Source organism: Ailuropoda melanoleuca, chromosome 5 (genome assembly GCF_002007445.2).
Source record: "Ailuropoda melanoleuca isolate Jingjing chromosome 5, ASM200744v2, whole genome shotgun sequence".
In the NCBI taxonomy this organism is placed as follows: domain Eukaryota; kingdom Metazoa; phylum Chordata; class Mammalia; order Carnivora; family Ursidae; genus Ailuropoda; species Ailuropoda melanoleuca.
In genome coordinates this window covers 6,776,021-6,791,356 of record NC_048222.1, presented here as the reverse complement: position 1 = coordinate 6,791,356, position 15,336 = coordinate 6,776,021, and the positions used below count along the sequence as shown (strand labels likewise).

The following is a 15,336-nucleotide window of genomic DNA, read 5'->3' as shown; positions in this document are numbered from 1 at the left end:
TCCCTAAAGGAACCATGACTTCCTGAAGAATTGGCTGATTGTGAGGGGCGGAGAAAGTACAAGGTGAGCCTGGAGCATCTTGTGGTTCCAAAATATAGGAAAGTGCTAAAAAAAAAAAACACCCCCCCCCAAAAAAAAACAGACTTTCAAAAGAACACAGAAGCCATCCCAAAGGCCAATAGCCAAATCTGGGATATTTGGAGCATCAAAATAATGGTAGTAATGGATTATAAGCTGTAGAATAAAATAGACATCTATGAGTTCATATTAATATAAATAAAGAATTGAGCAGATAAATAAATGATGGGAAGGAACAGCTCATCTAATAATAAAAGTAGAAGGAATGATGTAAATGGAAAATTATTGTTTGGCAAACACCACAGTAATAATTGTTACTTACAAGAATCATTAAGGGGTACTAAAATTAGTGGATGAGTGGATGCTGAGAAACAAGATACTCATATACTCTCAAAGTATCTTCACGCAAGGCATTTACTAATAACAAAGGGGAGGATAGTAACTTTCCATTGGAGAGATCAAGTGTTCAAAGTACATCATTACTAGTGAGACATTCCAACATCACGTGTTTCTGTGCTTGTGATGGGCTGAGAGGGGCATGGTATCACTTCTATAGTAATACTGCCAATATTTCATACCTGAATTTAGTTATGAGGGAACATCAGACCAACTCAAATTGAGGGACATTGTACAAAATAATTGATCAGTATTTTTCAAAGGTGTCAGGGTCAAAAAAGACAAAGAAAGAACAAGGAAGTGTCCCAAACTGGGACAGTTAATAGTATCATGTCAATGTTAATTTCTTGGTGTTGATTGTGTACTTCATTTATATAAAATGTTAATGTCTGGGGAAGCTAGGTAAAGGTTATGCATAAATTCATTATACTATTTTTTGCAACTTTATAAAATTTTGAAATTATTTCAATATTAAACATGGTAATAAAAGGTAAAAGAAAAAAAAAACAAATTAAAAAACCCCCTGAATTCCTGATCTCCCCCTTCAGTAATCAATTCCAAATTGTGGTAATTTCATTCTTCTTGTAGTCGAGGCCAAAAACTTTATCATCTCTTATCTCTCTTTTTTCCCCCCTCATAATCTAGATCCAATCTACCAGGAATTCTATGGGCTGTGTCCTCAAATATGTCCAGAATCTAACTACTTCTTATCACCTCTGCTGCTACCTGCCTGGTCCAGGACACCATCTGTGCTCCCCTGGATTATTACAGTTAACTCTAACTTACCTCCTTGAGCCATTCCACTCTTCATAATGCTCTAACGGCTCTCATTTCATTTAGAGGAAAAGCCAAGGTTCTGGCTATTGCCCATAAAGCTATACCTGATCTGGTTCCATTGACTCTCTGATCTCCTTTCTTATTACTGATGCATTCAGACACTCACTGCATTCAAACCACTCTCTGATCTTCCTGCTATCTCTTGAACATGGCAGGTGTGAGAGCTTTTAGAGCCTTTCCACTGGCAGGTCCCTTTTCCCTGTACGCTCTTCCTGGACACATGCCTTGGCTAACTTCCTCATCTTTAGTCTTTGTTTAAATGTCTTTTTCTCCATTAGCCTACTCTGACAACCAGCTTTAAAAATTGCAGGACTTCACTCTTTTTTTTTTTTTTTTTTTTNTTTTTATTTATTCGACAGAGATAGAGACAGCCAGTGAGAGAGGGAACACAAGAAGGGGGAGTGGGAGAGGAAGAAGCAGGCTCATAGCGGAGGAGCCCTGATGTGGGGCTCGATCCCATAATGCCAGGATCACGCCCTGAGCCGAAGGCAGACGCTTAACCGCTGTGCCACCCAGGCGCCCCGGACTTCACTCTTGGTTATCCTTACTTTGCTACGAATTTTTGGCCATTTTTATCACCTTGGAACATATAATTTTAATTTATGTCATATTTACTGTGTTTCATCTATTGCTACCTGCTAGCATGTAAACTCTTAAGAGGGCAGAAATTGTGGTCTGTTTTTTTGTTTTGTTTTGTTTTAGTCTGAGAATTCAGAACGGTTTTTGGTACATTATATACAATGCAAGTCTATTATTCTATGACTCGGTATATCTATTGTATATTGAGTCACATATTACTGAAAGACAGAAAAAACATCCTATGTCTCTTTCCCACATACACTTATAAACAATCAGGGAGTTAGACAACAGATATAAATTATCTTTTTTTTAATCAAGAGAATATGCAAAACCAAGGAATTTAGCTAATACTCTTTCAGTTGCAAGTGAAAGAAACCCACTCAAGTTAGCTTAAGAAATAAAAATGGGGAATTTACCTATTTACAAAACTAAAGAGCTCAGAAGTAAACCTAGCTTTGGGTGGCTGGGTGGTTCAATGGGTTTAGTGACTGCCTTCAGCTCAGGTCATGATCCTGGGGTCCTGGATCAAGTCCCACATGGGGCTGCTTGCTCTGTGGGGAGCTTGCTTCTCTCTCTCCCTCGCCTTCCACTCCCCCTTCTTCTGCTCTCTCTCTCTCTCTGTCAAATAAATAAATAAAATATTAAAAAAAAAAAGAAGTAAACTAGCTTCAAGCAAGCTGGATTGTAGGGGGGCTGATAGCTGTCCTCAGAACTTACTGATTTCTCCCTTCATCATTCACATCTACTTTCCTGTGAAATAGCTTGGGCCCCAGGCAGGTGTTCTCCACCTGGTAGTTTCAGTAACTTCCAGCTGCAGGTTCTCCTGGCAGACAGAAAGCCCGGAATTCACCCTGGCCTAACGTGGGTTACCTACCCTGCAGCAAGGGGATGTGGGCCTCTCAGTGCTCTGGCCTGGCCCAAAGGCACAGCTCCCAAACCACTCATACGAAGAGTGGAAGAATCAAAACAGAAAATTAATCACAGAATTGGGCCAAACCTATTTGCGCAAACGGATAGGAGTAGCTTCTATTACTGCAAGTATAGCACTCTGACCCCTAGTGGTTAGATGACATGGAGACAATTCAGTGTTTCTTTCAAAACGAACAGCAGGTTAATTTATTTCTCATCACGTTTTTATATAATGTTTTTTTCAGTTTGCTTAAGAATATCAGTGTCCCTCCTTTTTAACCTCTCCATTGAAGCCTTCACCTATTGAGGGCAAAGTTTCTTTTGACATACTTTCTGTCTCCTCTATCTCAACTGTCACCATCTTTCTCCCTGGGTTTGTATTCAGATCCTGTGATAATGTCCTAACTTATTTCCTGATCTTCAGTCCTTTGTGAGAACCAACACCTGAAAAGGCTTCCTAAAAAACTGCTTTGGTTGTATAGTTTCTAGCTGGGGAGTTTACTCTGACACTTAATCATATCCAACCCAAGACCCTGGGTCTAGAACCAATTTTCATGTGCTCCCTTCATTCTTTTTGCTTATGAAATTAGTTAGCTTTCTGTCACATGCAATGGGAAGCTAACGTAAATAATAATACATTCACGTAATATGTGTTGGCCTGCTGAACTTTAAAAATTGAGAACACTCATCCTTTTCTGATCTCATAAGAAATAGATTAATATATTTAAAATTTCATTCTACTAAACTTATCTAATATTCTACACAGAAAACTTCATTATATTTCTCAGCATTTTTCAAGGGTGAATTAAGTGCATGATTTATTTCTCATAAAAAGACATAAATTGGTACAAATTTATAAGTATACTAACTAAAGGCTCAGATCATAAGCTGAAATTAAAATACATGTGCCTAAATGTTTATAATTTTTATGTTTCATTCTTTCTTTCTTGGTTAGTGGCTGAGATAGTAAGAATTCTAACTTCATTATTGTCTAGGTTTTCTCTTCAAGTTTCACTAGAAAGACAAACAGAAAATGGAGTTGATCACTGATGGCTTATAGATTTTATTGTATATTTCCCTTATTTTTGTTTTTTCTCTCCAAAGATTATCTCTATGTGAATTTTTGCATTTTCAATGTTAGTATATAATTTCTTTCTTCTGAAGTATTCATATAAAGTTGCTAAAAAAGACCAGAGTAGGACTACCTACGCTTCAGTTTTCTTCTCTGTAAAAAGAGGATAAGAGTGGGTTCCCTGGGTGGTGCAGTTGGATAAGTGGCTGACTTTTGGTTTCGGCTCAGGTCATGATCTCAGGGTTGTGAGATCAAGCCCTGCATGAGGCTCCAAGTGCTCAGCTCAGAGTCTGCTTGAGTTTTTCTCTCCTTCTCCCTCTGCTCCTTACTCCCATTCGCTCTCCTTCTCTCTCTCAAATAAAAAAATAAATCTTATTAAAAAAAGAGGATAAAAGAATAATAGTACTAGTTTATAGGATTATTTATAGAGTTATTGTGATGAATCCATTTGATAATTCACATGGAGGGCTTACTGTGGTTATTGGCACACACTTAAAAGTTCTCAAAAGTTGTTAGCCTTTACTATTATTTTATGGATTCACTTGCATTTTTAGTGTGTCTTTGTACACATAAATTGGTTTGTCTGCCACCAAATTAATATTATATTTAATATTATATTTGTGGGCTGAAAAAACAATAAGGTAGAGTGTCTATTCTTACAAAGTTTACAATCTAATTTGAGAATCAAAGCATAGAGATTTAAAATTTATAAACAAAATGTGATATATACATAAAACGGAATATTATTCAGCCTTAAGAAGGAAGTTCTGACACATGTGACTACATCGACATGGTTGAAGACATTATGTTAAGCAAAACAAGTTAGTTACAAAAGGACAAATATTGGGGCGCCTGGGTGGCACAGCAGTTAAGCGTCTGCCTTCGGCTCAGGGCGTGATCCCGGCGTTATGGGATCGAGCCCCACATCAGGCTCTTCTGCCGTGAGCCTGCTTCTTCCTCTCCCACTCCCCCTGCTTGTGTTCCTTCCCTTGCTGGCTGTCTCTATCTCTGTCAAATAAATAAATAAAATCTTTAAAAAAAAAAGGACAAATATTATATGATTCCACTTACGTGAAGTTCCTAGAGTCATTGAATTCACATACTCAGAAAGCAGAACTGTAGTTGCTGGTGGTGGGGGGAAGAAGAAAAGGGGAGCTATTGAATGAGTACACTTTAGTTTGGGGGGATGAAAAAATTCTGGCAATGGTTGCATGAAAATGTGAATGTACTCAATGCTGCTGAATTGTACATTTAAAAATGGCAAAAATGGTAAATTTTATGTTATGTATATCTCACCAAAATAAATAAGATGTATAATTTTAATATTAACATAAAGGAAAGTCAGAGTTCGATACTATAAAATAAACAGATAAACCAGTAAATTACAAATTATCAAGTGCTACTTTAATTTTATTTATAAAACGTATCTTTATTTTTTAAATAATTAATACATATGCATGGTACAAAAATAAAAGTTACAAAAGGGAATACAGGAAGAGTAAATCTTCCTGTAGCCAATATATATATACATATATATACATATACACATATGGTATATATATATATATATATTCCAATAGCTGTACTTGTACACTGTGAACACAATGTTGCAACTTTCTTTTTCCACTTAACCAATGTCTTGGGTAGTACATTAAAAGCAAACTTATTCTTTCTTAAGAGCTGTATAGATACCATAAATATATTTAACCATTCCCTATTGAGAAGCCAGAGAGGGTTTCTGGTATTTTCTTACTACAAGCAACGTTTCAAAGAATAACCTGGCACATATGTCATTTGGTGTAACTGTGAACATTTCTGTAAGATAAATTCCTAGAGGTAGGGTCACTGGCTTTTGAAATGATTCATATTAAAAGCATTTTCCCTTACCATTTCCCCATTCCTCACAGCCAACAACACAATTTAGGTTTTCAATATTTATTCATGTCTGAAGTGTTGTCCTCAAACCCATCCTCCTGAAAGGATCACCTGCTCAGACACTTTCACGCTACCTAATACATCCAAGATTAGGTCTGATGTCTATATTTGCAAACAAGGCTCACCTTCATGTAGTCCCTGCATTTTCCCTCTTCAGCCTTGTCTACCATCACTACCCTTTACTCTTTTTGCTTTTATAATATACAAGAGTTTATACTTCAGGCCTCTATGCATTTGCTCTTACTGTCTCCCCGACTGGAATACCTTCCTCCATTGCTCTTACTTCCCCCATGCGGAGTCTTGACCCCCTTATGTAAAAGGAGGAACCTCCCCTTTGTGCTCCACAAGTCCCTGTGCACTCATTTTCCACAGAGATTGCTCTTCTTTACCGAAACGATATCCTTGAAGTATCCTTGAGGGATGGAGTTGTCTTTTTTCCCTTTCTAGCTCTGATATCCAGCATCGTGCTTGAGGTCATGAGGTGTGCACTCAGTAAAATTTCTTTAAGTGAACTCAACTAGATCTTAGGGCATGCTTATGGAGACGCCATTTAGTGGAAGTTTATGTGCCAGGCAGCGGGATTACAGTGAAAGAGATGGGGCAACATAAAGGTACAATTCTAATTCAGCTGGGTGAGGACTGCTGTGTATTCTAGGTCACAGTTTGGATTTTTTTCTTGGATGTGGTGAGCAAAGGGTGGCACTGTAATTAGAAGGATCGCACTAGGCATAAAACTTGTGATTTCTGTCTTCTTCTTCATGGCCAATTGTCTTCATTTCTTAAAGTGGAGATGCTCTTTCAGTAAACAAGGTCAAGCACAGTCTCTTGGGTAAAAAATAATAAAGTGAGAAAACATATGGAAGGCAACTAGGTCAGAACCAGTATATTCCATGAAAATTCTTTCTGCTAAACTGCCTTACAGTTTAGTTGCCTTCTAAGCATTAAAAAAAAAAATCCCTTGCTTGGTGTTAAATGATATATACTGTTTAATCCAACTGTTCTTCGTCCTTTTCTACTCTCTTCTCCAATATGACCTCTTTTCATAAAATTTTGAGGAAGAAAGTAAAACGTAATGAAAAGAGTAGGTAATTTCAGAATTGGGCAAAACTAAATTCAGCACAGAGGACTGTCACTACTAGCAGAGTAACTTTTGGCAAGTACTTACACTCCCTGTTTCCTCTTTTGTAAAATAATAATAAGGAGAAGGAGAAGTTCGGAGATAATGTTTATGTTAAGCGCTTAATACGGTGGCTGACACATAGTAAGAGCTCAGCAGAAGACAGCTATTAATCGATTCTAAGAACCTGAGGTTTTGGTGTCTATTTTAACTCTTGCAACCAAAGGAATTCCAAACGTAATCTTTACCAAAATAAGTTAAACCCGAACTCGCACTTTCAGCGATGATTCAATTTGACCTCTCCGGGCCACCGTCGCGGAGCATGCGCAAATGGACGTGGCGGGACGTATATGTCATGGCGAGCTCCATCTGAAGTGTTTCCCGTATCTGCAGAACGGCGTGTGGTTCTCTCACTTTGGGCTGGTATGTTATTTCCTGATCTCTAGGTAAGGGTGGCGGGTGGATCTGTATGGGGCAGAGTGTGGCTAGAGCTTCTTTAATGGTGGAGCCTTGTTTCTCCAGTTTCGGTCTTTCTTGGGCCGTTTACGGGTTTGTTTCGTAGTTGAAAGGGGACTTGCCAGCTGGGGTCTGGGAATTAATTGGGAGGCGGGTGGCGCTGCCTGAATTGAGGACAGAGTCGTTGGCGTTAGGTGCTGCAGGGCTGCAAGGAATATTTAAGGGACTTCGTTCCTTATTGTCAAACCGAATTTCATTCTTTCTCCCACTTTCTGTGCTGAATTTGTGGGACGGGACAGGGCTTTGCAGTTATGTAGCGTTCACACAGCTGTATTTCAAGAATTTAAACTGAAGTTGGCTAGAAGGGGCAATGTCTTGTGGTTTTTCACTTTTGTTCCCTTTTCCTCATAAAACCTCTCTCTGAATCTGGGACGACACGTGTTTTTCTGGTGGAAGGTGATCGGTATACCTATCTCATTGCCTGGTTTCCCATTTTGTAGTTGGTATTACTCGAATAACGCAGACGTGTTGTAGTGCTGGTTCCTGGGTAATGTTTATTACTGTAGTCAGGCGCTCGATCACCATCTTGGCAAATAATGGTGGGTGTAAACACCTGACCCAATCAGTAAGAAGTTGGAAGTAGTAGGGAACATCATTCACCGTGCTGTATGAAGCAGTCTTTAATGAAGTCTAATCTCTTCTAGCTAGTTTTAAAGAGTTCTTACTGTGGGTTTGTGAACTTGGTCGGAGCTTGCTTTTTCTAATCAGTTTTTATTTTCCAGACTTTACAGAGGATTTGAGACTAACTGCAGATAATCAAGGTACTCATTTATTTCAAACCTTTTATGCTTGAATGAAGTGTTAACACTTTAGAAAGTTCAGAAAGGCAAGCCTAGTTTCTTCGCAATGTTGCCGCCATCATTCTGCGGAAATGCCATCCTCTCCATATCATGCCATATCACTAAATCTAAGAGACATTTTCGTTCTCTTTCCATCTACTTCAGCAGCACTGACCTTGTTGGCCTCTGACACGTTCTCTTCCTTTGCCTTTTATCACCCACAGATTGTCGCTGTTACAGGCTGGTTCTCTTCTCTTTGGCAGTTAAATTTGGAGTTCCTCAAGGCTTGGTTCTTAAACCTTTTTCTTTCTGGGTAGTCTAATCTCCATCATAGTCAATGCTGTTATTTTTATTTATTCATTTATTTATTTAATTTTATTTTAGCCATCCTGGTGGGTATGGAGTGGTATGTCATTGTGATTTTGATTTGCTTTTCCTTTATAGTTAATGATGTTGACATCTTTTCATGTGCTTGTTGGTCATTTGTATACCTTCTTTGGAGAAATATGTGTTCATATCTTTTGTCATACTTTTCATTGGGTTGTCTTTTATTGTTGACTTGTGTGCTTATTGCATTCTGATACTGGATGTTTATGAGACGTATGATTTGCAAATGTTTTCTCCCATTGTATGACTTGTCCTTTTGCTTTCTTGATGGTGTCCTTTGAAGCATACAAATTTTTAATTTTGATGAAGTCCAATATTTTTTTCTTTTGTTGCTTGTGCTTTTGCTGTCATAACTAAGAAACCAATAATATTTAATCTAACATCATGCAGATTTACATCTATGTTTTCTTCTCAGAGTTTTATAGTGTTAACTTTCAAATTTAGGTCTGTGGTCCACTTCGAATTAAATTTTTTATGTAATGTGAGGTAGGGCTTCGACTTTTTTCATTGTATGTAGCTATGCAGTCATTCTAGCCCTATGTTTTGAAAAGACTCTTCTTTCCCCCCAGTGAATTTTTTTGGCATCCTGTTGAAATCAGCTGATGAGGGGCGCCTGGGTGGCACAGCGGTTAAGCGTCTGCCTTCAGCTCAGGGCATGATCCCGGCGTTATGGGATGGAGCCCCACATCACACTCTTCCACTATGAGCCTGCTTCTTCCTCTCCCACTCCCCCTGCTTGAGTTCCCTCTCTCGCTGGCTGTCTCTATCTCTGTCGAATAAATAAATAAAATCTTTAAAAGAAAAAAGAAAAAAAGAAATCAGCTGATGAGGTAATGCATTTTTTAAAAAGATTTTATTTATTTATTTGAGAGAGAGAGATAGTTAGAGAGAGCATGAGAGGGGGGCACGGGGAGAGGGAGCAGGGAGCCCAACATAGGGCCAATCCCAGGACCCTGGGATCATGACCTGAGGCGGCAGACGCTTAACTGACTGAGCCACCCAAGTCCCCCGAGGTAATGTATTTTCGAGAAATATTCTAGATGATTTTTATGAAAGAATAACTCTAGAATAATGATTTTCAAACTTTATTGCACGTCAAGATCACCTGGAGGGCTTGTTAAATATTGCTGAGCTTTACTCAAAGTGTCTGATTCAGTAGGTCTAGAGTGGGGCCCAAGACTTTTCATTTCTACCAGGTTTCCCAGTAATGCTAATCATACTGATCTGGAAACCAAGAATTATGAAAACTACCGGTGTAGGACTTTGATATACAATGTGGCTACACGCATGAGAACTACTGGAAAGTTTAAAAAATAATATCAATTCCCAGGGTCTGTTCCCCAAGATTTTTTTTTTTTTTTTAAAGTAATATCGAGGGGCATCTGTGTGGCTCAGATGTTTAAGCGTCTGCCTTCAGCTCAGGTGATGATTCCAGGATCCTGGGATCAAGCCCCACGTAGGGCTCTTGGTTCAGTGGGTAGCCTGCTTCTCCCTCTCCCTCTGCCTCTCCCCGTGCTCATGTTTTCTCTGTATCTTTCTGTATCAAATGAATAAATAACATCTTCAAAAAAAAAAAAAGTAATCTTGAGTCCCACACTGGGACTCATGACCCTGAGATCAAGAGTCCCACCCTCTACCCACTGAGCCTGCCAGGTGCCCCTGTTCCCTCTGATTGATTCAACTGCCCTGGAGCTGAATTGTTGGTATATTTTTAAAGATTTATTTATTTGAGAGAGAGAAAGTGCGCACAGGTGCATGGGTGGGGGGGTGGGGATTGAAGGGCAGAGGGAGAAGCACGCTCCCTACTGAGGCAGGAGCCTGACATCGGGTTCAGTCCTAGGACCCCTGGATTAGCTCTACTTGAGCTGAAGGCAGATCCCTTAACTGACTGAGCCACCCAGGCACCCCTCAATTGTTGGTAATTTTTAAAAGCTTCTCGGGCGAATACAGTGAGCACTCAAGATTGAGAACCTCTGGATGAATGGTGGATCTCAATCAGGGATGTTTAGTAGAATCACCTGGGGAGGGTTTTGCGTTAATGTCCTTAAATTCCACTCTCGGAGATTCTAATTCAGAATGGGACCTGGGTATTTGATACTATAAAAACCTCCCCAATAAATCACACATGGAAGTAACACTACCGTAGGCTATTTCTCTTTTTTCTTTTCATCGTTTTCAGTATCTCCCTTTCCACTGGTGATTTTTATTCCCTTTATCAAACTTGAATTCTGCCACCTTTTGAGAAAAAATTTATGGTCCTCTTATTACCTTTAAATATTGTCTTGCTTTCTCTTTAGTCTCAAACTTTCATTTCCTTATTACTCATATATAAATTTCTGAGGGCTAACAATTCCCTCTACCAGTTTGTTGGAAGTAAAAACTCTATTAATAGTGATGAGTGAGATTGTTCTAACGTGCTTATGATATGCAGCCAGATTTACCATCCTCTGCTTTATATTTGTCCCCTTTGTTTCTCTAAAGTGAATTTCTAGAAATGGAATTGCTGGGTCAAAGGATATATATATTTTTAAAGTTTGCTAGGTATTGCTAGAAAGCCTTCCAAAAGGGATATACCAGTCTTACCATACTTTCAGCCAACCTAGGACTTTTGTTGGTCTTTTTTTTTTTTGTCAGTGGGGTACACACACAAAAAATTATTGTTTAAACACTTATATTAGTGTGCTTAAGCAGTATTTCTAGTGCTTATTGGCTATTTGTATTTCTTGAGTGACTGTTTTTTTCTTTGCCCCTTTTTTCTGGAATGTCTTTATTTCTTAGCGTCGCATTAGACTCTTACGTGGTTTAGGCTTTGCCAGTGAGGCAGAACTATAGCTGGGGGAGCTTGGTGTTGAGAGAAGGCCTGGGTTCTAATTCTAGCTCTGTCGGTATACAAATCTTTTTCTTTCTCTGGACTTCAGTTCTGTAAAATGAGAGGCCTAGCAATGTTTTCTTCTTCCCTCACTGTGTGATATTGTATTTCTACTTCAGTGGACCCATCTCATCTTTCTCTGTGTTCTCTTTCCCTTCTTTGGATCCATACACAATGCTGTATCGGATGTAAAAAATGTAATTAAGAAATATGGCTTTTAACGTGTCCTTCAATTCAGAATCCTTCAGTCATTCTTTTGTAACATTTGAAGGCACTACCTGGTTTTAGCCTTTCTCACTCACCTTATTTATTTCATAGACTAATAGTGATAGAAGAAACACTGAGGGTTATTAGGTATTTGCTTCAACTTCACATCCAGTGTAAGAATTTCCTCCTGTGTTATAGAAAGACTAGCTGAATTTACCTTAAGCATTTTATTAATTCATTGATTTGGTTAACAAATACCGTATGCCTCCTGTATGCTGGGCATTGTCATAGATGTCATAGATACAGTGGTGAGAAAGAGGTGATGCCTTTTCTCCTTATGGAGCTTACACTGCAGTAAGAAAGATGGAATTATGTTCTGCAGTTATGGTGTCAGCTTAGAGGTCATTGTGAGTGTGTGTGGATGCTTGGTCTCTGTGTGGTTATTTTATTTTATTTGCCTGAGAGAGAGAGCACAAGCAGGGGGAACAACAGGCAGAGGGAGAAGCAGGCTCCCTGCTGAGTAAGGAGCCCAATGCGGGACTCGATCCCAGGACCCTGGGATCATGACCTGAGCTGAAGGCAGACACTTAACTGAGCCATACAGGCGTCCCTGTGTAGTTATTTTAGATGTGGTGGTTAGGAAAGGCCTCTCTGAGGAGGTGTCATTTGAATAGAGAATTGGGCAGCAAGCCATACAAATTTTTGGGGGATGATCTTCCAGGCAGGAAAAAAAAAAAAGTGTGAAGAGCTCTGAGTCAGAAACCAGTGTGGCATACTCAGAGAATATCTAAAAGGTTTAGTATAGTTGGGTCAGAGGGAGTAGCCAGGGGCCATATCTTGTTAGACTGGGTCATCTACAGTAAAAAAAAGTATTAATTGAGAATCTGCAATGTGCTAGATGTAGTTTTAGACGCTACGGGGATAAAGCAGTGAGCAGAGCGCACAAAAACCTTCCCTTTCGGGGAGCCTGGGTGGCTCAGTCAATTAAACGTCCAGCTCTAAATGTCAGCTCAGGTCATGGTCTTGGGTCATGAGATCCGGCCCTGTGTCCAACTCTGCTGAGTGTGGAGCCTACTTGGGATTCTCTCTCCCTTGCCCTCTGCCCCTCCTCTTCACATGCGCACTTGGATGGAAAAAGAAAGCAAGCTTTCTCTCAGTAAAACAACAACACCTTTACCTTCATGGAGTACATATTCTACTAGAAAGAGATTAAAAAAGTAATGAAAACCTCCAAGCGGGAAAGGAAGTTGCTATGGTAAGGAAACAAGGCAGGGAAGGGGGAGAGCAAGCGTGTGTGTATGCGGTGAGGTGGGAGTTGCTCAGAAAGGTTTCACTGGTGACGTTTGAACAAAGTCCCAAAGGAATCCCAGACAAGACTAAGACCCTGGGATGAGTGTGTACTGGTGGGTACTAGCAGGGAAGCTTGTGTGTTGAGTGGAAAGAAAAGCGGAATGGTAGGAAGGAGGGTCAGAGAGGTGACAGGAGGCTGATTATATATGTCCTCGCAGATCTAGCAGGGAAGCTTGTGTGTTGAGTGGAAAGAAAAGCGGAATGGTAGGAAGGAGGGAAGCCTGTGTGTTGAGTGGAAAGAAAAGCGGAATGGTAGGAAGGAGGGTCAGAGAGGTGAACAGGAGGCTGATTATATATGTCCTCGCAGATCTTTGCAGCGATTTTGGTTTTTTTACTCTGAGATGGAATGCCATTGGCAGTCTGAAGCTCGAGATGAAGTTAGGTTTTAAAGGAATCTCTGGCTGCTGTGCTGAAAATGTCCTTTGGGAGTTAAGGGTAGAATCGGGGAGACTAACTATGGCAGTAATCTAGGCAAGAGTTGATGTCTTGGTTCTTGGAAATAATGCTGCAGTAAACACAGGGGTGCATCTACCTTTGACTTAGTGTTTTTCTTTTCCCTGTGTAAATACCTAATAGTGGAATTATTAGATCTTCTGGTATTTCTGTTTTTAATTTTTTGAGGAACCTCCATTCTGTTTTCTGTGGTGGGTGCACTAATTTACATTCCTGCCAACAGCGCACAAAGTTGCTTTTTCTTCACATCCTCTCCAGCACTTGTTCATTTTTGTCTTCTTCGTTTTAGACCTTCTAACAGGTGTGAGGTAATAGCTCATTGTGATTTCAATTTGCATTTCCCTGATGACTAGTGATATTGAGCATTGCTTCATGTGTCTGTTGGCCGTGCTTGTCTTCAGAAAAATGTCTGTCCAGGTCCTCTGTCCATTTTTTAATGGGATTTTTTTTTTTTTTTTGGTGTTTGAGTTTTTTATATATTTTGTATATTACCCCTTATTGGATGTATCATTTGCAAATATCTTCCCCATTCAGTAGGTTGCCTTTTTGTTTTGTGGATGGTTTCCTTTGCTGTGCAAAAGCTTTTTATTTGATTTAGTTCCAGTAGTTTGTTTCTGCTTTTGTTTCTCTTGCCTTAGGGGATGTATCTAGAAACATAAACTGAACCATGTCATCTGCGAATAGTTACAGCTTAACTTCTTCTTTACTAATATGGATGCCACTTCTGTTCTTCTCTTGTCTGATTGCTGTGGCTAGGACTTCCAGTGTGTGTTGAACAAAAGTGGCGAGAGTGGAGGTCCTTGTCTTGTTCCTGACCTTAGAGGGAAAGTTTTCACCACTGAGAAAGATGCTGGCTGTGGGTTTTTCATATATGGTCTTTATTATGTTTAGGTATGTTCCCTCTAAATCCATTTTGTTGAGAGTTTTTTTTTTTTTTATCATGAATGGATGTTGAATCTTGTCATATACTTTTTTCTGTGTTTATTGAGGTGGTCATATGAATTTTATTCTTTTTGTGTTGATGTGGTTCATGACATCGATCGATTTATGAGTATTGAACCATCCTGGCATTCTAGGAATAAATCCCATCTGATCGAGGTGAATGATCTTTTTTAATGTATTGTTGTATGAGGTTTGCTAATATTTTGTTGAGAATTTGACATCTGTGTTCATCAGGGATATTGGCCTGTAGTTTTTTTTGTGCGGTGTCTTTGGTTTTGGTATGAGGGTAATGCTGGCCTCATAGAATGTATTTGGAAGCTTTCCTTCCTCTTCTGTTTTTTGGAATAGTTGGAAGAGAATAGGTATTGTTTAAGTGTCTGGTAGAATTCATCCATGAACCCAGCTGGTCTTATACTTTTATTTCTTGTTTTTTTTTTTTTTTTAAAGATTTTATTTATTTATTTGACAGAGAGAGAGAGACAGACAGCGAGAGAGGGAACACAAGCAGGGGGAGTGGGAGAGGAAGAAGCAGGCTCATAGCGGAGGAGCCTGATGTGGGGCTCGATCCCATAACGCCGGGATCATGCCCTGAGCTGAAGGCAGACGCTTAACGACTGAGCCACCCAGGCGCCCTCTTGGTTGTTTTTTGATTAGTGATTCAGTTTCACTACTTGTAATTGGTCTATTCAGATGATCTATTTCTTCTTGTTTCAGTTTTGGAAGATTATGTGTGTTTCTAGGAATATATCTATTTTTTCCAGGTTGTTCATTTTGTTGGCATATTGTTTTTCATAGTATTCTCTTATAACCCACTGTATTTCTGTGGTATCAGTTGTTACTTCTCTCTTGTTTCTCATTTTATTTGGGTCCTTTTGCCCTCTTTCTTGATGAGTCTGCCTAAAGGTTTTTC

General features: G+C 39.4%; 1 protein-coding gene across 3 annotated transcripts in view; it reads left to right on the top strand.

The window, feature by feature from the left end:
- Positions 1-7,195: 7,195 nt before the first annotated feature.
- Positions 7,196-15,336, top strand: part of CDKAL1 (CDK5 regulatory subunit associated protein 1 like 1) — a 623,544-nt gene continuing 615,403 nt past the window's right edge. Inside the window, exons 1-2 of one of the 3 annotated variants that reach the window (XM_034660261.1) lie at positions 7,219-7,346; positions 8,162-8,200. In XM_034660261.1, the coding sequence (XP_034516152.1) occupies positions 7,274-7,346; positions 8,162-8,200 (112 nt within the window). In that variant the 5' untranslated portion in view covers positions 7,219-7,273. Of the gene's footprint in view, positions 7,347-8,161; positions 8,201-15,336 lie in introns of all 3 variants that reach the window. The other 2 variants (XM_034660260.1, XM_034660262.1) reach the window with 2 other exon arrangements.